General features: G+C 32.4%; 1 protein-coding gene across 12 annotated transcripts in view; it reads right to left on the reverse strand.

Annotated features, from left to right (window-relative positions):
* Nucleotides 1–24,482, reverse strand: part of LOC117100106 (MAP kinase-activating death domain protein-like) — a 64,525-nt gene that overhangs the window by 8,554 nt on the left and 31,489 nt on the right. For 3 of the 12 annotated variants that reach the window (XM_033239663.1, XM_033239660.1, XM_033239658.1), the window contains 15 exons: nucleotides 21,443–21,736; nucleotides 19,222–19,549; nucleotides 18,543–18,697; nucleotides 16,855–16,905; nucleotides 14,427–15,000; nucleotides 13,880–13,994; nucleotides 13,124–13,301; nucleotides 11,903–12,221; nucleotides 10,983–10,985; nucleotides 6,715–6,765; nucleotides 6,142–6,270; nucleotides 5,106–5,130; nucleotides 977–1,292; nucleotides 454–610; nucleotides 173–358 (listed from right to left, as the gene is read on the reverse strand). In XM_033239663.1, the coding sequence (XP_033095554.1) occupies nucleotides 173–358; nucleotides 454–610; nucleotides 977–1,292; nucleotides 5,106–5,130; nucleotides 6,142–6,270; nucleotides 6,715–6,765; nucleotides 10,983–10,985; nucleotides 11,903–12,221; nucleotides 13,124–13,301; nucleotides 13,880–13,994; nucleotides 14,427–15,000; nucleotides 16,855–16,905; nucleotides 18,543–18,697; nucleotides 19,222–19,549; nucleotides 21,443–21,736 (2,881 nt within the window). The remainder of the gene's footprint in view (nucleotides 1–172; nucleotides 359–453; nucleotides 611–976; nucleotides 1,293–5,105; nucleotides 5,131–6,141; nucleotides 6,271–6,714; nucleotides 6,766–10,982; nucleotides 10,986–11,902; nucleotides 12,222–13,123; nucleotides 13,302–13,879; nucleotides 13,995–14,426; nucleotides 15,001–16,854; nucleotides 16,906–18,542; nucleotides 18,698–19,221; nucleotides 19,550–21,442; nucleotides 21,737–24,482) is intronic. The other 9 variants (XM_033239670.1, XM_033239662.1, XM_033239667.1 and 6 more) reach the window with 8 other exon arrangements.

The raw sequence follows: 24,482 nt of genomic DNA on the forward strand, positions 1-24,482 counted from the left end.
AATGAAAGAACAAGTAATTGCATAACTGAAATAATAAGTAACTGAATGACTGATTAAACAAGTAAATGAATATGTGAATAATTGAGTAAAAGAATAAATAAATGAAGAATAAGTGAATGAATGGGTGAAAAACAATTGAATGAATAAGCATCAATCATATGTTTCCACATACCAGATAACAGCTTATCCTCATCTTCCTCCAGTCGTTTCTTATCGGTTTGTCCCAACGATTCATATCGGTGAATCATCTCTGCTGGGCCTTGGTCCATGCCAACTGCATCTCTCTCCGCGGCAACCGCATCCAGGTACGCATCCTCCCAGAATTCCAAATGATCCCACAAAGCAGACCTATCCTTACCTGGTAAATATATAATTTCCTTATTATAAGTAGTTCTGTGTGAATAAATTATTGAAAAGTTTTACATTTTGTATTAATATTTTCAGTTAATTTACCTATTAGTGCTTCAAAGACGTAATGCCTGAGAATTCCTTCAGTGTTGTCAGAGTCAGTAGAAATCATCTTGTTCTTGTGATACCTGAATCCTGCACTGAAGCAACTTTTAGCTGTTAATGTGCTAATTGGGTTTGGTCTATTGACTGCTAAACTCACCTAAAGTAAAAGATGAGAATAAGAAATGAACAAATTATTGGAAAATGTTGTTTGTTTATGAGAGATAACTAGACAACCACATGAAAGTAATGGAACAACCTATGCCAGCTCACTGTATAAAAACACCTCAAACCATACTGGTACCATAATTACTGTCAGCTTGGTTCAGAGCCAAGTGTCAAAATATCTACCTATACTTTTAGACCATGTAAATGTGGCAATCTCACACAGCAATTAGAGGACAGAGAGATAAGGATTTTCACACTTTCTACCAATGCAAGACTTTTTTTTTTTCAAATTTCTGTAAATTTCATTTTGTCGTTAGAACTCAAAAACTCAAACTAAAGCATGTGCTGGCAGACTTACATCCCGGTTAAGTTCAATCTCGCTGTCGGATACTGGTCTTATAGACTGATGATTAATTCTGGACCTGTTATGTGACCGTCCATCCCCATCGTTGTAACTTAAATCACTGTCATCATTACCCATCGTCTCTGAGCTGGTGTTACTAACTAACGTGCTGTTTTCAGAGCCCTCGGAGTCCATGCTCAATGAGCGTTTCCGACGACTTTTGGGAGGTTGCTCTGCAACTCCATCTTCAGTTGTTGCTACCGTGTCACCAGCATTCTCCTTTGGGTTTCCGGTAAGTGGTGTAATATCTATTTTACTACCCATTGCACCTAACATTTTAGAACATACATTAATTTTAATTTTCCGGTAAAACTTGTTAATATATATTAATATATTCAATATTAGTACGGTTAGTAGTAATATTAATAATAAAATTCCCAAAAATTATGCAAAAAAAAAAAAAAGGATTAGTTTCGAAGATTTAGTAATAATTCAGACAATAATAATTTAAAATAATAATGAATGATGAAAGTGAGGGTGATGAGGATGATGATGGTGATGACGTTGACGGTGGTGATGACGATTACGACGATGATGGTATGATGATGACGATGCTTGATGATGGTGGTAATGAAAATAATAATAACAATAATATAAATAAAAATGACTGTAAAAGTAACAAAAAACAAAAACCATTACACTAACACCAATAATAAAAATCCTAACAATAAAAAGAACACCAAAACTAGTATTACTACAAATAAATAATTAAAAATATATATAACAAATTGAAGCAATAACATAGCTTTCTCATCATTTTATATAACAGATGTTATATAAAACATTACTGAAAAATTAGTGATTTTTTTAAACCAGCACATAATACAATTGCACAAGGCAAAATAAAAGCTAATAAAGCTAACAGAAGAGATAACATGTTCTAGTTTATCTGCAACCTTTCTATGTTAATATCCAAATACAGTTAAAACATTGCTGAGAATTAATACTACTCAAATATCACATATTTATCAGAAAGTTGATTTAATATTTTTAAGTGATCAAGTAAATATATTATCTATGATAACAAATTTTATATAGCTATATATTAAAAAAAGCAGAAAATAAACTTCCATATGCTAGCTAGGAAAAGCAGAAACAAAAGATAGGAGGTGCTTTAAGTTAAAACAAAAATGATGCATAAAAATAAGCATATATTTTTCATTTGGCAAAAGCAGTGTAATTTGGGTTAAACGAAACACAAGATGATGATGAAAAAAACAAACCTCCTAGGATTGGGATGATAAGCGTGCGCCACCATATCACCAGCGATTTACAGCCGCACAAAGAGAAAAAAATGTATACAATTTTGGTTAGATATATGCATGCTAGAATAAAAGTGGGATAGAATAAGTATTGAAATATACAAAAAAAAGATAGACATCAAAAACATTGAGAGAAAAGACAAAGATGATTGAGAAATTAATTAAATGTTATCCTATTTTAGGATATAGTAACTTAACACAGAAGAAAGTATCATAGTATATGATGAAATATTAAAAATAAGAAGAAAAAATAGACATATAAGAAAAGACAACTTGAGGAGGAGATTAAATAATAAAAAGAGTAAACATCAAAAAGAAGCTCTTGAGAATGGTAAAAAACATTAACATATGAAACAACAACATAAAAACGATAATTAGAAAAAAGTAACAGTTTACGAAATAGAAGAAAATATTGTTGACATGAACTTACACCAGAGTGTGATTTTAAAAGTGAACCATACACCACAATTTAGATACATTAGCAGCAGTGATGCCATTAAATATAACAACTGAATAATATTCATCATTAAGATCATTTTGATAATGTTATTAGAAGAACAGTTCATATGGTGATGATGAGGATGATGATGATAATATTTTAGATACATTAGCAGCAGTGATGCCATTAAATATAACAACTGAATAATATTCATCATTAAGATCATTTTGATAATGTTATTAGAAGAACAGTTCATATGGTGGTGATGAGGATGATGATGATAATGATTATGATGAGGATAATGATGATAGTGGTGATGATGATAGTATGTTAATGATGAATTATGATGATGATTGGGAGATGAATTGATGTTGATTATGAAGAAGTTGATGATGACGATAGTAGTGTTCAATGATGATGATTAATGGGAGATGACCTATGATTATGATGAGGATCATGATGAAGAGGTTCGTGATTGTATGTAAATGAAATATGATGATTTATGGGAGATAACTTACAATAATTTTAATGATGATGGTGATGATGGAGGTGGTGATTTAACAATGTTAGCAATGTTAAGCATCCAGCTAATAATAAAAACCATGATTCATTGCATTTATAGTTAAAACACCTTCTGTTTTTATAAACATTGCATGTATTTGTAGCCTATAATATTCCTTCATCCTTTTCTAGCTCTCCCTAGAATTTCCAAAAATATACGCGAGCGAGTTGGAACAAACAATCCTAGAATCATGAGCTCAAACGCAAATATTAGACACATTAAGACATATTTGCAAGTACACAGTACAATACGCCATTAGTCCATGAGTATAAACGCATAATCACAAACATGATCACTTCAATCATCTTCAGACTAATGGTTAAAGAGTGAATGTGTTGTTTGAATAAGAAATAGTAAACAATTATAGAGAAAGAGGACAAAACACAAGCTGAGCAAAACACAAAATGGGAAGATAGCATGCAGCCAATCAAACTCTGTGAGTTAATGACTGTGTATCAAATCAACCAATCAGAGGCATTTTAATAGTATATATTGATTTGACCAATCAAAATTACTGTTTGATCAATGTTCAATGTAAGGTGTATCAGGCTCAGAACCAGGGGAGGAAGGAGAGAAGGGGTCTTATCAGAGTCAGAGACCTATGTGCCCTGGTGGGATCTATGTGAAGAGGTGTTATAGAGGTCAGGGGTGATGTCCCAGCATTCTAGAATACAAATAATCAATTTTAACACCATTTTTGATTATTTTTAATGCAAAAAGAGGAAATGGTTTGGTTTGTTCAAAAAAGGGAAACCACAGAAATGCACAGCCACGCCATTTCCCCCCCCCCCCCTTTTTTTTCAGGGTATTGTGTGAATATGTGAATCAGAGTTCAGCACTACTGGATATGACGGTGCTATTATATAGTTGACTTGGTTATACAGATAAAATGCAACGCATGAAGATTGACACAGTAAGCTGGTTTAAGATGCTGGAAAATGAGGATGTTGTTATACACTTGCGAATTGAGAATGAAAGTGAGTTGGATGATGGGATTGCTGGTTCTGCAGAACCAATCACAGCACACTGATTACAGGAAAATGTAAGTTGATCTATGAATATTTATCTTTATTAATCTGTCATTTTATTTTTTATTATTTATTTAGGCACACAATACATGTGCAAGGGTTGTCAATAGCGAATATATCACTGTCCTACTTGTAGGTGACAATCCCTTACACAAGACAAACATACACACACGATGCTTTACACAAACTCAATATGAGATTTAGGGAGTGGAGTTGTTTTGGTCGTGAGAAAAAATCCTGCAACACTGACAGGAATTGAACCCTGGACCCTGGGATTGGAAGGCAAGCATCTTAACCACTAAGCTATTCAACTCCACTCTAAAAAAACAGATTGATATACTTTTAGATTTAACTTGCTTTTCTTTAGAAATTAAATCAAAATCTTATGTTATCCTAGTGAATATTATTCTACCTAATATTCAATTAAAACAAACCACCGATATTAATTATTATTAGTAATTAAAAAGCAAGCATAATCAATTAGCAGTGATAAATTGACTAATCAATATAATATATCGATTACAGTTAAAAAAGATATGGTACTACATCATAATAATAATCAGACCAAAAAAAAAAAAACCAGAAAGATAAGTTAAAATGATTAATTACAAGAACTAAAAAGTCACTTTCTACAATTTTAACAATCGTTTTTCTTTTCATTTTTTATTATGAAATGTAATAACAATACCAATTATTGTTTAATTATCACATTATGAAACCATTTGGCAGACACATAAAACCAGCAATGCCACAGAGGACAGTGTATGGTAGCGTACAATGTGAATTTGTCTTACCAAGTCGCATCAACCCTTCAAAGGCTGGGGGAGGGGAGGGAAAAATGAATTGATATAGAGGGAGAAATGTGAACAGCAAAATGCATCAATCAAAGTAATCAATAATACAATTATTAATACTTTTAGATGAATCGTAACAAAATGGAGCAATGAATAAATGAAAAAAAAAAAGATTTGATCTTTTTTAAGCAATAAAAACAGCATCTTCAAGGATAATTGTTGTAGCCTAAAGCCATATTCAGACTATCACAGCTTACTTTACAAAAACATGTGACATGCCTAAATATGGTCATGACATGCCTAAATATAGTCATGACATGCAAATATGGTCATGACATGCCTAAATAAGGTCATGACATGCCTAAATATGGTCATGACATGCCTAAATAAGGTCATGACATGCCTAAATATGGTCATGACGTCACATCATGATCATATACCGTAAAACCTCATACTGAAGCCCTGAGAACTTTGGATGGTTTTCTTTTCGAGATGGGCTATGCTATCTTGAAAAGAAGCCCATGGGCTGTTTTTTGAGGCTAATTTTGCAAACTAAAGAGGGAGCTTCAATTCGAGATGAGCTTCATCTCGAGATTAAGTCCACTGAGCTTCAATTCAAGGTTTTACAGTATAGGCACATCATAACTATATATGGGCACATCATGACTATATATGGGCATACAACAAATTTTTGTCAAATGCAATTCGATAATTTGGACAGGCTTTACATCTGTTTTATTCTCAAATACACAAATAAACATGTAAAAAACTAGAATGAATTTGATTACCGTAAATCTTTAGGCATATAAATTTAGTATTCTGTGTAAAACTTTAGAGAATCTCATACTGTAGGTCCGTTTAGATTGGAGATGTATACAAAACATTTTCTGAATTGAATTGAATTAATTATATGGTACTGATACAAAATGTGCTATTTGGAAAATGTGAAAACTAAACATGAAAGTGAGTATTTAATAGAAAATTGAAACAGTCGCTTAATTTCATATGTTTGATAGAATTAGTGCGATGACTTACCGGTTACGGCAATTCCCGCCGCAATTCCCACAGCGCCGAAGACTCCCGCTCCTGTTGTGCTACCAATCGAGGCTTCACCTTCATCGATCATCTCGTATGAACTGTTATTACCGCTGTCTTCTCTGCCAACTGACAGGAAGTATTAGCACAAAAATGAATGATGAAATATTATGCAAATTAGAAAAAAATGAAAAAGCTAATGAACTTGAAAGAAAAATGCAAATTAGTAAACAAAATGAATATGCAAATTAATATGAGTCTGTGCACTATTGGATGGAAATAAATAACCATGAAACGTAGATAAAATGTAATTCATAATTAGGAGTAAATTTGAACTAATGATTAAGGTTAATGATGGGGAAAAGTTGGACCTTAAAAAGAACTTATCTTGAGGGTCTGAATTAATCACAGATATCTGTACAATTTATACTCTTTTACCCCACAAACCATCAATACACATGCAGAGTTTTGTTCCTGGTAGAAATACCATTTGTTCATTCTGTACATAATTAATGTTATTATGTGTGACAGAGCTTGCAGCTTTAATGACTTTATCAATTTAAGTCAACTCACCAGCTTCAAGATTCTCAGTCTGATTGCTGGGTGTTCTTCCGCGTTGCCAACCTATTTAATATGCAAAGATCGAAATATGGTACAGATTTTTTTTAACAAATAAAACAAAACAAACAAATTGGCCACCTGGAAAAAATAAACAAAAATACAAATAATGCTTAAACATAAATTAAATTATTTACAATATTAAAATTTTACTTGCCATGTACAGTACTATATTTGTACGAATGTTTTGCTTTTTTTTTTTTATCTCATTTTAAATGTTTATCTGGGTTTATGTTTAACTTGTACAATGTGCTCCAATTCAGTTTTACACTGTCTTAGCACATTTTTTAAAATAAAGATACCAAAGATTCCAAGGAATAAATAATAACTATTTAATTTTAATGAAATCATAAAATAGTGTAATATATATCTACTGTACAATATAAATTTGTCATTACAATTTTTAGTTTGAAAAGTGATATAAAAATATGTTTATATTTTGATATACAATGGTTTCTAATTCTATCATTTTGTATAAAAAAAAATTTAACATTTTTTGTATGGTATCCATTTTCTAAATACTGTAGCAGGCTTACCAACTGTAGAATGCAATGGTTTAAAAAAAAACCAATAAAATAAAATACTCTTTTGTCAGACAATTGTTGAGATACATATGATTGAATAAAAAATGTTCAATAAATTTCTTCTAATTAGTGACAAAAATAAATGCCTAAAACCATCATAACAAATGGCAAAGAGCTGTAATACAGAAAACAAATAGTATTTGATCATAGATGTATTCTTGAAGATGTCCTTATTCACTCAAAACTCTATCTATTTATATAGCCCTCCTTTCATTCCTCATTCTTCCACAACAGTTTTGGACCCAAGCACACTTCCATCAAAATAAATCTCAAACCAAAATCACAAGTCACTGGTTACAGTTTTAAATGTTGAAGAGGATGCATGCATGGAAATTAGGAATGTAAAGACAGGTATTTTAAAACTTTCACAAGCCACCAACACTGAAGCAAAATAAAAACAAATAAGGAGCGAGGAATGGGAAAAAAAAAAGTTTATATTCATAAATATTTTAAATAAAGCATGTGAAGGAACTCGCATGATAAGGTACAATAACTTCAAATTATGCCCTGTCCAGACTACTCAATTTTATTTGACAAAAAATATGCCTAAATATGGTCATGATGACATCACATCATGACCATGTATGGGCACATCATGACTAAATATGGGCATACAACTGAAAATTTGATAGTGTGGACAGAGCTCTATTCAATATTGTTTCATGAACCAAATTTGAGCTATAAAGTAGGTTGATCTCTATGCCACAAGCCAATCTGAATTTAATCACAGTATGGCCATGGAGGTATTATTGAGACCATCCGAAAAAGCTCAGCGCAGGCAGCGCTATCGAAATGAGCCAAGAACAAAGCAGCTGCAGTGCGTGAAGAATGTTTGCGCGATGCCTTTGAAGTCTAATGTGTTCCCCGCCACCAAATGCTCTGCAGGCTTAGTTTAACAAAAAAATTGAACATGGCGAAATGGAGAGCACCTTCTTTTCTCAATGCGCACTAATTACAGATAATCAATATAGCTGCGCAATTGTTCCCACCTTGATGCTAATACATTTATCTTTCATGAAATACTAAACATATTAATATTTCTACAAAAAAAAGTTTCGAATTTAATGGAACATTTACATGAGCTTTAAAAGTATGGTATATTTCAACTTAAGTTTCCATAAATTGGATAAAACTCAATAATTCTAACTCTAACAGATATTAATTAATTAAGGAATGACCGAGGATAATAATAAACTAAGTGATCTTTAGACAAATTATAATGACAGAAGTAATTGTAACAGAAATATTTTGCGGAATCTGTTCCTGAAATATGCATATATCATTCTAAAAGTCCGAAAAAAATCCAATCAGAGAACATTGTTAATTTTAAACATATCTAATGAGTTAACCGTGTTGAAGTGTATAAAAGCATGTCGTTGCCAAGTTGCTACTAATGAAAAAATGTTAATAATACGATGATAAGCCCGCGCGCGATCCAAAGGCGGGGAACACATTAGCTTGTCGCGTTGAAGGGATCTGTTGCTGAGCCATCTCCTTCTTAATAATACCTCTATGATATGGCTATCCAATTCTTCAGCCATACAATTTCTGTATGGCTGTACATATTGGCTGATATCTGATGTAAGTTTCAAAATCTTAGTATGGTTTAAATCATAGTATGGATCACACCACAAAATAGACAAAGCCATACTACGCTTTAGCAATCATTTTGTTTAAGATACATATTGAGAATTTAGTACAGCATAAAAACACGACTTAAGGTGCATTCACACCGAATCTTACATTTCGGAACGGAAAGCCTACCAAACCGATCAGAAAATCAGATTAGTGTATAAGAATAGGGAATCTAGCGTTCAGCGCATTGAAAATACAGTCCGAATTTCCATTTGGATTTGATGCAAATGTAGCTTTATGGTCTTACATAGCTTATGCGATAGTATGTTTTAAACCATAGAATAGTCTGAAGCCATAGGGCTTATAACAATCATATGGTTGAGGGCTTATCATTTAAGATATAATTTAACAATTTAGTATGGTATAAGAAAGTGCCTTATAGTCTTATATAGATTTAGAGATAATAAGGTTCATAGTATGAATCAAAGTACAAACTAATTTCAGCCATATATTATTTTTTTAATTTTCTTTGTGAATTTAGTATGGTACAAAAAAGTGACTTATGATCATATATGGCTTATATGATAGTTTGGTTCAATCCATAGTATGAAAATAATTATAGTATGGGTTTAGTCAATGTATCTATGACTTGATAAGGGGCATTCAGTATATGGAGATATACATAGGAGTTCTTCCACAATAATGTTCATTGAAAGTGTTAAATTGTAATACAATAGTTGATTAGTAAGAGATGCATGCAGTGGCAGATCCAGGAATTTGAAAGTTAGGGGCCCCCGGGCCGGCTGGTTCCCCCCCCCCACCTTGAATCCGCCACTGACAAGTTGCATAGAAATTCCAAAGATTTAGAAACATTCTAAACTACAATATATTATGAAGTAACTATGACACTTATTACATTTACTAAAAGAAATAAATTCTACATGAAATAAAAATAGTTTACATATTTTAATAACTTACAAAAATTGAAAAAAAAAATTGTTTGTGAGTAACTTACTTTAAAACAATCACAAATTTTCATTTGTTAGTATATCATATATGCCACTTAAATCAATTTTTTATTTCTAAATTTTCTTGTGTTTATTTATAACAAATTTTGACAACAGAAAATACTCTGTAAGAGTTTGGCAACTGTGCAAATTAAAGTATTTATGATCTCTCATCAATGTTTCCTAATTAAAATTTTTCTAGAAGCCCATAGCCAGATATTACAATTTGAGGTTGAGTTCTCAATAAATCACTACAGCTTAGCTGGCAGTATGTATTACATGCAACGTCAAGAGGCTTGGTGCGATAGAAAAGTATGGCTATTCACTCTTGTGAAAATTTCAGCATCCTTGGGCCTTTCTGCCAGTGATAGCTAGTGGCATGAGAGCTAGCACAGCAGTCGTGGATCATAATAAGTTGATTGTGGTGACTGGCATAGGCATAGTAGTATTGTTTGCATTTGAATAATGCGTCTAAATTTCTTAGTTGAACCAAGCTTTAAGTTCTAGCGTTGCCAAAAATTTCACTTGTTCGCTGAAATGTATAGGCAGTTATACAAAAATGGAATGCATCTTTTATAAGAAAACATGCAATTTTTTTGGTGTGTATCTTTAAAAATTACTAAAGCCATAATTAATCAGCTTACATGGCCAAACTCTGATGGTTTTTTTTTTCCAAAGGGGAAACGCGGGGATGACTATTTAAAATCATAAATGCTTATGAACATGTGGCAGTGTTACATCAAGAGATTAACATAGACAAAACTAAATACATTTTATGGACGCATGCACTTGAGGCTCCTGGGTACATAAATGCAGAAGAAAAAAAATGTATCACATGATCAATAGGAACCAATCACATGGCCTGGCTAAAGAAAAAAAAAATAGCTTAAATGCATTTCATGAAAAGGAAATAAAAACTATTCAATATTGTAGAAAGGAGTGGAACTACAAGAGTAAATTAATGTAGATTGTTTGAAAAAAAAAAAAAACAGAAAAAAATGTAGGAGAATTGGATATAGTACAATTTATTTTTGGATGAATAGTTGGGTTTGCTTACTCTCTGTTCCAATAAGATGAAGTTAGCAGGCGTGCAGAGAGAAAAGACAAAGCAACAACATTCAACATAACATGTGACATAGGATGGTACTGTTGTTATTATATATTCTTAGTTGGGCTACATTGGGAATGAATCCTGTTTTTTTTATCCTGGGACCAGACCACAATTAAAAATTTATTTTAGTATGGAATTAATAGGTGCTGCTGAAATATACCCCTATGAATAAATATAGAGCTATGATGAATTTGATAACCAGCTAACTGGATGGAGACAAAACTGTATTTAAAAATTAGTCACATTTATATTCAATTTAAAAAGGATTTAGGCATTTGTCTTTCAGGTTTATATCATGAGAAAAATTCTACCATTTGCTTTGATTGGACCCATGACATAAGTTGACAATTCTCAAAAGTTTATTAAATTTATTTTTATGTTTTAAATTGAATTTCGATTATTACATTTATAATTGTTTATCTATAAAATTGAAATTTTTGTACTAATAATACAATTTATATTATCATATTGAAATTTTGGTTGTAGTACATTTATGGACAATATTAAAGGATGTTGATGGGCTCAATGATAATAATCACTATAATAAAACATTAAAAATATCAGTTCATTTCAAAGCACTTAAAAATACCAACCTTATATAGTGATCAAACACCAACTACCCCCATAGTAAATAATATGCAAGTTAATCTACAAGATCCCAGTGAACAACCAATAAAGTCAACACTAATTAATACTAACGACTATAATCAAGATCTAAGGGAAACTTCATTGCTGTGTAACCATGTAGACAATAGTGGAATTTAATTTTCATTTATTTTACAATGAGTGATCACAATCCAGGTGGGGACTAGAAAAAAAAACAGAGGGAGGGAAGCAAGCAAAAGCAACAGCAATAAGCCTCTCACCTATGGCCGCAATAAAGTTGTCCTCATTCAGACTATGTGTATTTATAGCCCCACCACCAAGACGTTTACGATAACCACCACTGTACCCATACCAGGACTTGTCTCTATCTGAACCATCAACTATCCCAGCATGCTTTGTGTCCTTCACCTTGCTGACTTTAACAGGCTCCTTACCAAAGTAGTGAGTGTGGGCGATCTCTAGTAGAGCGAACGCACTCGCTACGCCACCAGCCGCATGCACGTCATAGGAGTGTTCCAGGCCTGCAATGATTGCCTTCAGCACCGACACAACCCCTTTGTATACTGGCTTGGTTACTTTCTGCAAAGATTGAAAGTAGAAAAATATTCAGAATATATTTGAAATGTTAACCCCCAGCATAAGTAAAAGTTTCTCAGCTAGGCATGCTGAAGGGATGGAAGACAGTGGCATTCTGTATGCAAACATCTGGGATTAAAATATTCATATTTAGAATAAAAGGCTGAATAAGTAGCAATTCTACATTAACAACACAGAAAGTCTAGCGTTTCAGAGGTGCATAAAGAATTAGTTCATATGCCGCATCTAGGCAATCAAAAGATGAACAGCTCTAGATGAGAATGTCTCTTCAACAATTATTAAAATCAAATAGATAAATAATAATAATGTATCTCTGTACTGTGTTTTCCTGTGGACTGGTTATTATAATGTCTTTAATGAGTATAAAAATTAAAGTACACAAAGGCAATGAATAGATGTGTTCATAAATATAAACAATTTCAAGGGAAACAATATTCCTATTCCAGTCATCAAATAATATTATAAATTGGGGTCTAGCCAAGTAGTGAAATGGGAAGGCAAGAAAGCCTCCCTACTTTATCTAAATATTCTATGAGAAAGTTTAAAACCAGAAGGTTTTACAGTATTTAAGCTGTCATTAGCCAAATCCTAATAAAAGCTGAATTTTGCTAAATATTTTCATTCAAAATTATTCAAAAAAGCTAATGGAATTTAAGCTGTCACTGCTTATATTCTTTTGTTTTGGCTAATCAAATTTCTATTCGACTAATTATTTCATACCGAATTAGCCAAATTGCTGAATATTTTTTTGGCCAGCTGTTCATTAGCTGAACCAGGCCATTCCATTGTAAAAGGCCAGGACAATCCAATTGGAGAGGTAGAGCAGAAGAGCTCAAGACCCAAATGGCTTTACCACAACATTTCAAAACTGGAATCTAACTTACGGTATCTTCAATGAAGTCTTCTGTGACTGTATTCTCCTGAGGGTACAGTTGACTGATCACTTGGGCTCTGAGATTCTCATTCTGCATCAATTTCTTCAGACGAGAGAAATTGAACCAGCCAACGTTGTTTCCTTCTAAAACACCTCTAGTGATCTCCTTTAGGAACAGCTGACTGTCACTGTAGGAAGAAAGAAAAAAATTGAAATGAATGTATGTAGTATGTTTTGAAATATAAGTAAATATTTTTCATGCGCAAGAAAATACAACCCTGTGAATATAAAATGATTAAATTGACTACAGTACTGCCAATTTAGGGGTCTCTGCAAACAATAATGAAACCATATTATCTATTTTATCTTTCTGTTAATTGGTAAGGAAAATATTTTCCAGATCAAAGTTTCCATTAAAATGTAATAACTTACTTATAATAATAAAAGTACAATATGAATTATGTATTTAAGTACTCTATCTCCCTGCATAATAAGGCTTGGCATCCCAAAACCAGCGCACTGACGCTTTATGTTAAACTGAGTAATTAGCGCAAGAATGTGGCAATATTGTATGCTTTAATACAGAGAAGCTGTAACACTTTTACTCATAACTTTAGCAATAGTAAGTCAATTCCAGTAAATGACCCATCATTTGAAAGCTTATAACGTGGAGAATATGAATATAATAAAAATTCAATTTTCTTGTTTTGGTCACTGATGTTGGTTTAGCATGGCAAGCCCCATGTCATGAAATTAAAAGACTGACCTGTTTGGTCGTTCATCGTTGGCTGTGTTCAGTTTTTTCTTCTCTTTCTCATTAGGTTTCTTGGTAGATGAGTGTTTTATTAGTGGTGATCTTTCGACAAGTGATTTGCGCGTATCTGTTTAAAAAAAAAAAAACCATTACAATAAGTCATGTAACTGATACAATGCAACAAAATAAATAAATACATGAGGCATTTAATTGTTTGGAAAACTTTCTAACAACAATGAGATTGAATGAGACCATATGGCTGGGTTATTGGTATAATTTATGATTATAATGATCAGTATTATTACTACCAGTAATGGCATTATCATTCAATTTATTACTTATTATCATACCTATTGCAATGGATTATTATTAATGGATCACCAAATTAACATATTGCCTGTCATCATTAATATTAACATCCCCATTAGTATTAGAATTTTCATTATTATTCATTATTTTATCTATTATTATGGATTACAGTATTATTAATAATCATCATTTTCTTTACTATCATTATAACAAATATTTGAATCTAGTTATTTCATTAAGTTATGCTTACTAGTAGGGAAAGGAGAGCTTGTTGTTTTTTTCTTGCGAGTGGGGATTCCTAAACCAGTACTCATGCTAGAAACGCCGCTACTGCTACGATATGGTCCAGGGTCTGAGGTTACACTCGGAGTGTAGGTCAAGTCAGCTCCATTTGATGAAGCTGGTGAGTTAGGACGGTCACGCTCAGAGTCCATTGCAAAATCCATAATCCCTTGGAAAAGGGATGATTTCTTCGACTTCACCGGCGATGGAGGGTTAGAGGAATCGCTTGATTCGGACCTAAACAGCGCGGTCATCTTCTCGAGGACTGATGGTGACGTTGGTTCATGAGCATTACGTCCAACATCTACAGAGTGAGACTTGCCTTGTTGGCGAAGTGTCGCACGTTTGACACTGCCCTCAGTTGGCACCTGGATCTTGTTGTTGTCCTCGTCTACTTGGCCGGGTTGCTCATTGATGACTTCGATACCTGTGCGAGATTTCACGGTGCTCGCTGAGTTGTTGTCCGAGTCGTACTTCAGACTGTCAATATCGGCGTCAGTATCATTCCCAGTCGGCTCAATAATTTCAACTGGTCTCTTTGGCTGTCAAAATCAAAAGAGAAAAATGTAATTATAGTAGGAACATAAATAATACCTGAAAATAATACTAGTAGGAAAAATGTCCCCTTCATTGAACCTGAAAATACAATTTTTTGATAACTGCTTTGCTATTATAGGTTAAAATATTAAAAATCTAATAATAATATTAAGTATTAAAAATAGTTACAACATAGAGTTCTAACAGTTCTAATTTATCAAAATAACTTTTGATAACATTGTTAATTTTTTTTATTGTTATCAGTAAATCTATTAAGAATATTGCAAAGTATTAAAAGATTAGAAAAAATGTTTGTCACAAATTCTTAAGCTCTATTAACAATTTTCCCAAAAAACTAAAATAATTAAAATAAACTTATTTATTTATGGACAAGCAGATAAGAATAAAAGGATAATGACAACAGATAATTACATGAGCTTAGGTAAAAGTCAGGCCTGCTGAGAGGATTGTGAGCATGAGTGATAAATCAAAAAATTTCACCCCTTTTTCATTGTTAATTCTTTTGATAATAGTTGTAGCCCACATTTTATCTCTTCATTTACTATCATGATTTGAGATTCCAAAATAATTAAGAGTTCTGGGAATTGTGTCCATGTCTGTTCTTCTCCCTCTCAGTAGCCCTGGATAGGATAGCAAACACAATCTATCTACAGTAACTCATAAACTATACATCGTGCATCCAAATACCAAAAATACACATCAATCTAAATTATATATCTCAATAGTATAAAAGTATACTAACACCATAGTTTCTCAAGTTTAAGCCTGATTGTGGCAAATGGTCTTATACACGGGAAAACACCAGTATGTAAAATCAGGCATAGAGTTGGAGTTCAAACCAGAAGCAGGCTTATATCTGAAGAACTACGGTACTAATACTAACACTAATGATGTTGATTAAGATGATCATGATAATGCTCAATCATAATATCATAATCTAAGTCTAAACCACTGTACAACGAAGCACATGCAAGCATAAAGGAAGGAGATGACGATGAAAACCAAAAAAGACATACTAGACTGAAATTGAAGAGTTTAATGAAAATCAAAAAATTACACCTAATGATAGACTGAGATCAATTGGGCCTGGAGTTTCATAGGTTTTGAGAAGAGGTAACAGAAACAGCGACATATTCATGGTGAGAGCGCCATTAAGAAAATGACTGAAATTTTGTTACACCTGATAGATATTAAATATTAATTTTTAAATTATATTCTTAAATTAGATTAGATTATTTTTTCAAAAAGAATGTCATTAATATACAAATATAATTTTTAATGAATTTCACTCAGACAACATAAGAGCAAAATTTGTGAAAATGATTATGCCTCATTAATAACAGAAAGGATTTTTGATTAATTTTTCAAAAGTGGTGTGATAATCAATTCAATAAGAACATAATTAGATTTTGTTTAATATAGTCTAAAAGCAAAACATTATTGGGAAAGGGAGATGGGAGATAAGAAGAGAACAAATAAATCATATTGCACAACATAGGTATTTCATTTTTTATTTTTCTGAAATTTTTATCCTTATTACTTCATGGAGAATGAAATTCAAAGGCAAATGAAATCAAAACTTAAAGGGAATTACGAGTTTATTTTGCTATTGTTATTTTAGTAATTAACTCATTTGCATAATTTAATAACTAATTATAATAATATTAGTACAATCCTGAAGGTTGAAACTGAATACAGTATAAACAAAAGACCATCCATCTGCTGCTACCTGTCCCATACCAACGGTTATCCTTCACCAAGAGATACGGACTATTCCACTCTACATGAAGGGGAGGACTTACTCTACGACAAGGATTACTTATACTTTGACAGCATACCCGCCAATTTATCTCCTCCTCATCTTCCCCGTCTGCTTCATCATCAGAAGACTGAGCCAGTAAAGGAGTGAATGGTAAGTGTACAAAAGAGTAAAAGTCAGATAACAAGAAGGCGAGAATGATGATGCTTAAGATTATGTACCATGCTAACTCAAGTATAAGCACAATCGCTGTAGCTATGAAACCATAGGTTTATGGGGTTGTATGCCCAAGTGTCTTACCACCCCATGCACATTCGGTTTCATGGGGTTGTAATAAGCTTAGGGAACCAGTGAGCAATTACTGGATATGCATCCAATGGAGTGACCAGAAATCATTGTACTGATGTAGTCATTAAAAAATGACTGCTTCATTGTGTTAATATTGTTCATCAATAACTGGGCCTGTATGTTGTAATTCAAACATTCTGAGACACACAACATTTGATTGGCTGTAACAGAGCATGTGAACACATTCTCATCAATGCAAGCCGTTATATTGACTATTACAATACTTGATTTGCAATAATGATAATCATATAAGACTGTTCCTTTAAATTTCTCAATTAACAATCAATATTGTTTGAAAGCCAAATCCATTCTTATTTTAATATGCGAACATTTAGCATTCAGAGAAATTATTTTAGCCATGAAACTGAGACGTCAGAGATGCAACAAAAATAATAGTTGACATTTCTATAGTGTAAAATAGTATTTTTTATGCATCTAAAACAATGTTATACATTACTACATTAAAGTTTTCTTGTATCTTTTACTATTTAAGGTCTTTCTACTCTGTAAACAAGTGTTGTAAGATTAAATTGAAAAAGCATGAAATAGTAAAAACAGTTTTTTGTAAGCCAATAAGGACTTGTTTCAGATGAATATATTTGTACCTTGGTCAGTCATAGCTGGACTTATATATGTGTAAGCATGGTATTATATATTTCACAGTGCAAGAAGTGATTATAAGAGGTGATTTAGTTAAGTCAAGTAAAGATTTGACTGGCAAAATAAAAAAATATGCAAACTACAATCATTAATATGCATATAATACTAATCAAATATGCAAATACAATATGCATAAAATATTAATCAAATAAGCAAATACAACTTAATATGCATAAAATATTAATTTAATATGCAAATATGATTATCAATATGCATAAAATATTAATAAACTATGCAAATACAATTATTAAATTAGAAAGTCTTAATAGAATTAGAATTCAGGATATCACAGGCAGTAGCACGTCAATATGAATGTGTTTATGAATGCATGCATGCAGGCATGCATGAATGCATGCATGCAGGCATGCGATGTACTGTATGTGTACATGTACAAGTGAAGCTGAAGAACAATAATTGTTTTAACTGTTCTGCAATTTCAATGAATATGGGACAAAGAAATACATATGCTCAACAAATGCCATATCTTTGTTGTTGATAATTAGTAAGCAGTCTCAAAGAGTAATTAGCTGTTAATTAATGCACCAGCATATAAATTATACTACACATAGGCTTTAGGAATGTGAAAGGTTGTTTGTACTAATTTACTAATTATCTTTCGCAATTATGACCAAGGTAATGGTTGTCAATGTTGTTATTATTATTATTGACAATTGATAAGCTTAGAGCTTCATCACTTGACACAATGCACAGATGCTTCAAGATCAGACAAAGCTAAGCATGTACTGTAGGCCTACTTACATCATATGGTGGCGCTTCTTGGCTACTGGATGAGTCGCTGTCTGGTACGGAGCAAGCAGAGTCGCTGGCCTGGCTTTCTGACGGCACCTGGAGTGAATCAGGAGCGTGGTATACTTCAAGCTGATTTACTTCACTCTGGAGGACATCTTGATGCTCTATTGAGAAGGAAACGTCAGTAGGAAATGTTTAAAAAATAAGATAAGATAAATATAATAAGCATAAAGAAATTATAAATAAATGAATGAATAAATAAATAAATGCATGTATGAAAGAATTTATAAATGTATGAATGCATGAATGAATAAATATGTGACTGACAAGAAGAGTAACTAAATGAATTGACTGTATAAATGAAGAAAAGATTATGATTAAATGACAGATGATTGAGTAACAAATGAGTGGGTTTATGATCATAGTGTATGAATGAATATATGAATAATTAAATTATGAATGGATAAATGAAAAAACATTTAAAGGAATAAATAAATGAAAGAATGATGACTATGGATATATGAACAAATAACTGACTAAATGATGGAACTGTATAGTTAAATGAATTCTGAACAAATGTATGTATGAATAAATTTTTAATGTTTAAATACATGATCATATGAATGAAGCAAAATTCAATCACGCAATAAGAAATATACAATCTCCCAACTACCAATAAAATATTTACCTGGTGCATCCCCTCTGATGTCACTATTTTTCATGTCGGTTACAAAATCATTCAACGAGGAATAAGAGGAACTTGTGCTGCCACCATCACTGTCCTCTCCACTCTCGTCCGTGGGGTTCGAGGAGTCTGAATCAGCCGCCATCATGCCCTGGATCGCCGTAGCCAGGGAGGAATTCTCGGAGTAGACCCGAAAGAAGTTGGCTATTAATTGATGACTGTACCAACTTGACTTGTCGCCGATGATTGCCGGATCATAGACACCTGTCTGGATTCTGAGATATGTAACGTTGACCGGTTTTAGACAGGACTCACCAAAATATTCTATAGCCTGAAAAAAATGAAATCAATATTGATCATAATTTAAAGTATCAATCTAACATAACAATCAATTAATAATTATTAAAGTAATCAACAAAAACAATCAATTTTATAAATTATATGAGGCCTATTAAAATTTAGATTACCATCACTCCCTGCATCAAATATTTTCTAATAAATTTTTGTATTTCATTGCAAAGATTAGCTATTTGCCTGAAAAAAATAATCCAACTGTTAAAAGTTGAAAGGAATAGTTCAATTCCAACCACCATCAACTAGTAAAGAAATTATTTGCAATTGAAAAATAATACATCAAAATAATTAAACACAAAAGCAATCCAAATATTGAAGTACAAGGTTTATTAGTTAAAAATGAAGTAAATTTTAAATAGCTGATAATTTTGTTTTTATCACATAATTTATATTTAATGGAGACAAGCAGGGACAAAAATTACTGGTCATTAGACCATCAATCATTAAACTTATGATGTGTTTATTTTATATATTTCATCTCAATGAGGTTTGTTGGTAAAAGTTGATTAGTTGATGAAATCTACACATCCACAGCCTCTTGAGGCATAAATCAGGCTCTTTATGTATTGAATGGCAGTGTAACTTGGTGGTTAGACTGCTTCACTTCTAATTCCAAGGTCCTAGGTCCACATCATGTAACACCTCATTTTGTCCTCATCTTCAGAGAAGCAATTCATTAAGTGACTGGATTTACATATAAAGCATTATTTCCATCCTATAAGTTGCAAGTCACTTGTTGGATGAGCATGAGATAATAAATAAATATATAATATACAACAAAACATTTTTCTTATAAATATTATTATGTTCAACTTTATTACTATAACGGAGATTTACACTGACAAATCAATATTTATTAAAGGCATTAAGAGATATATTTTAATTATTTTTTATTTTGTTATATCATTGTAATCTCAAGCAAAATATTTTTTCTGTATCAGATAAAATTTTGAATCAATTATATGACCAGTTACAACCCTGTAACAACATCATATATCAATGTTGCTCCATAGAACTAACATTTTCAATAATAATATTTATTTCCTAATACAAAACATGAACATAAAATTTTTTTCTAAACGTAATGACGTATCTTGCAATGAACCAGTCATTACAGATGTAAATAGGCCTACTAGTCAAGAAATGAATGAACAACCTGTTAGAATTGTACTGCCTTTTAAGGATCAGCTTTCAGCAAACTCAGTTACTAAACAACTTAAACAACTCAGCTCTAAGATTGATAAAGAAATTATTCCAGTGTTTACTAGTAGGAAAGTAGGTGAAATCTTAAAGAAGAGAGAAAGAAAACCTAAGATTGTTAATGAACAATGCGTTGTGTATAAATTTCAATGTGGCTTGTGTGATTCAAGCTATGTCGGCTATACTTGCCGACACCTTTATCAACGCATTGATGAACATAGAAAGGGAAACATAGGAATGCACTTAAAACAACATGGTATAAGCTGTCTCTTATACACATCTAGATGTGTATAAGAGACAGGATTATGTCATCCCTCTTCTTTAGCTGTCCCAGTGCTCGTCGTAAGGATCGAGGGGGTGATGGGTCATTGCGCTCAATGTAGTTTAATGCAATGGACTTCAAAGTAGCTGCTGTGAGTGCTTTCTTTTCATCATCTAAATTTGGCTCCAATCTCCAAAAAGCTTCACGAAACGTCAATCCTTTTTGTCAATAAATTTTGTGTTAAAGTTATATGGTAAACGTCTGTTGATTCGTAAAAAAAAGCCAACAGAAAATATCCTGCTTCCCTTTACTACACCAGGGTTTTTTTGTACAAATTAAAATTTTTACTAAATTAAAATTTAAAAAAAAAATTTAAAAAATCTAAATATAAATAGCAGTAAAACTAACCTGTGTTCTGGCTAACTTGTCAATAAATTCTGTTTTCTTTGGCCTAGATTCCAGAAAGTTTTTAACTTGGAAGGCCACAACTGGCCTAGGATGAAGTCGTAATGTACGTGTATGCTCATTGTGATTGGCTATCACATTCGGCGACATAAAGAACTTGACAATAGCTACCCTCGTTGCCACATCAACGGAGGCAACATCAGTCCCAAAGATGAGGGCGCTGCTATTGATGTTGTCAAGAAAGTCGTCAGAGTTTTCTCCAGTTGGTGAAGGCGACATGTTCATACTCTGCAAAGCCTAGTGAAATGAAATGAAGACATTTATTACTGATAATTTAATCGAGGGAAAGTGTTCATTTCAGAGAGCTGCTCGCGACACCATAATTCAATGCTCATTTTGACCAAATTATCACAAACGCTTAACCTCTATCAAGATCTAGCCACAATCTCAAATATTATCTGACAAATACATATAATCCAATGTTATCGGTTGGGTATGATTAGACAAAATCTGATGTTGTGTCCCTTGCTTTAAGATCTGTCCACATTATCAAATTTTCTTTGATAAAAACTGTTGTATTCCCATATATAGTCATGATGTGCCTATATATGGTCATGATGTTATGTCATCATGACCATAGGCATGTCGTATGTTTCTGTCAAATAAAATTTGATAGTCCGGACATCATCAACGCCATAATAATGATATTCATAATACCGTGTATCAAAATGATTATGAAAGTTCACATAAAATACCATGTTCAATCAAGTATAACCATTTTCATTGTCATTCTGTCACCTGTTTAAAGTTGATACTGTCATCGTCACTAACATCGTCAAAATTACCATAATCAGTAATAACAACAATATTATCAATATAATACCTATCTTTACTATCAACATCTCCAATATCCTCATTAACATTGCCATCATTTCCATCTTTACTATCATCGATATACCCATAGATATCATTTTCATTTTAAAATCTTGTGTACACTTACGTATGCTTCTCATCTCTCTACAACATACGACCTACATCAAGAAATGTCACAGCCTTCAAACTGCCCACTCAACAATTTTAGGACTCCACACAAAGATCTAGCCACACTATCAAATTTTATGTGTCAAAAAAATATGATATGCCCATATTTGGGTGAAATATGACATCATCATGCCTGTATGGGTACTCACATAAGTTTATGACATGAATATTGATACTGTACAGAGCTTTAAAACAGTGGCAACATCCCAAGTTGACGCCACCTTTGACCTTAACATTAAAGTGGCATTCTCACAAGTTGATGTCATAATAAATATTACTGAGCCAGCATTTAAATCACTCACCAATTAGTTAAAATTATGAAATGAACTTTATCAGAATGCCACTTTACCTATTCTAATTGCTTTTCTTACTTTTGAAGATTATTTTTAAAGGCAATGTTAAAAATGTCATTCAATTTTTGAAGCGTGAATGAAAATGACTGATAGCAAGTATTTTAAAGTGAACATTCAGATTAAAAAAATGTAATGAAAACAAAGATGTGATTTGATAAAGAAAATTACGAATAAAAATGAAAATTCCTCCACCAAACCACCACCAGGTATCAGTACATAGGGGTTGGGTGTGAAGATTCCATAACCATACAGTAGGCTCCTTCATTTTAGACTACTGTACAAACCTGAACAAGCTATTCTTTATGTATCCCATTATACAAGCAACTTCATGTGTACGCCTAGGCCTACACATGAAGGCTCATGTGCCCACAATTTGGTCACCTCTTGTACACTTTAAAGAGCCCATTACATCTTTCGAGAAAAGTAGGGGGTTACCCTGGTGCACTGGTCTATACATTTCCTATTATGGACAGACGAGTAGGCCTTACCAGGTAGCTTACACTATTCATCAAGAGACCCTTAGGAGATACAGTAAGTTAATATATGAGCTAGCCCACAATTTGAGCACTTTAAGAATTCAGTATACAGTAAATCGTTATATAAATCCAACTACACTACACTATATTACAATTATCAGTACTGTCTCATTCTCTTGAGGAAATTTACAGCTAAGTTATTTCCCTCGTTTCATTTATTATGGAAAAAAAACAACCATGTCGTAAGAGTAAGTTCTACATACTCATGTTGTCAAAAGTACTTGTAACCAGTACTGTCTATGACATTAATTGCTTTGTTTAACACATTTTCATGTGCCGTCTGAAAGGTCATTGCAATTCTGACTAGTTCATTCCAAATATTTTCATTAACAGCAAAATAATGTTGGCAATTTGGTACCTAAAGGATCTGGAGCTTAGCCAACATAAAACATCTTAAATTATCATGACGTAATATAGTCGAAATATTGCTTTAAAAAAAAGTTATAGAAGAGTAGAAATAGTGCTAAAACTGGTAGTACATTATTTAGATAGCAAAGTAGTAGTAGTAGTAGTAGTAGTAACAGTAAGTGTAGCAATATCACTAGTTGTAGTACCAGTAGTATTAGTACAGTGGTAGCATAGTAACAGTAGCAAGTAGCAGTAGTAAAAAAGCATACTGACAGCATGTAGCAGTATTTATATAGTAGAAAATAGCAGAAATGTTAAGACATATTATAGGATCTAAGAGATACATTGTAATCTGAGTGGTAGATTTTGCCAAACAATGCAGAATCAGTCCTGAAGATGAATGATGGTTCAGTTCATTGTAGATTTAAGGAGATTATTAGCTGCAGTACAGTATAAGTACTATTTGGGTAGAATAGACTGTAAACATACTGTACCTAAAGCTAGTATGCCTATAGCAGAATATATTTGTACACAAGCACTGCCAACAGTAGGTCAATGTTCACTAGTTGTATTATATATTTATTTTATGTACTTTTATATCTTTTTTGCCCACAGTACCAGTAACTCAATTTACAACATTTATTTTCTTCCTTTCAACACTTTTTTTACGTTTTATAACAAATGTAAGTTCAAAATCATTTGAAAAGATTATTTTACCTTTAATGTAATTTTTCTATTATCATATATAAATATTTTTAAGTAGCA

This window comes from Anneissia japonica, unplaced genomic scaffold, assembly GCF_011630105.1.
Source record: "Anneissia japonica isolate Jap-2015-1 unplaced genomic scaffold, ASM1163010v1 scaffold241_len727266_cov204, whole genome shotgun sequence".
In the NCBI taxonomy this organism is placed as follows: Eukaryota; Metazoa; Echinodermata; class Crinoidea; order Comatulida; family Comatulidae; genus Anneissia; species Anneissia japonica.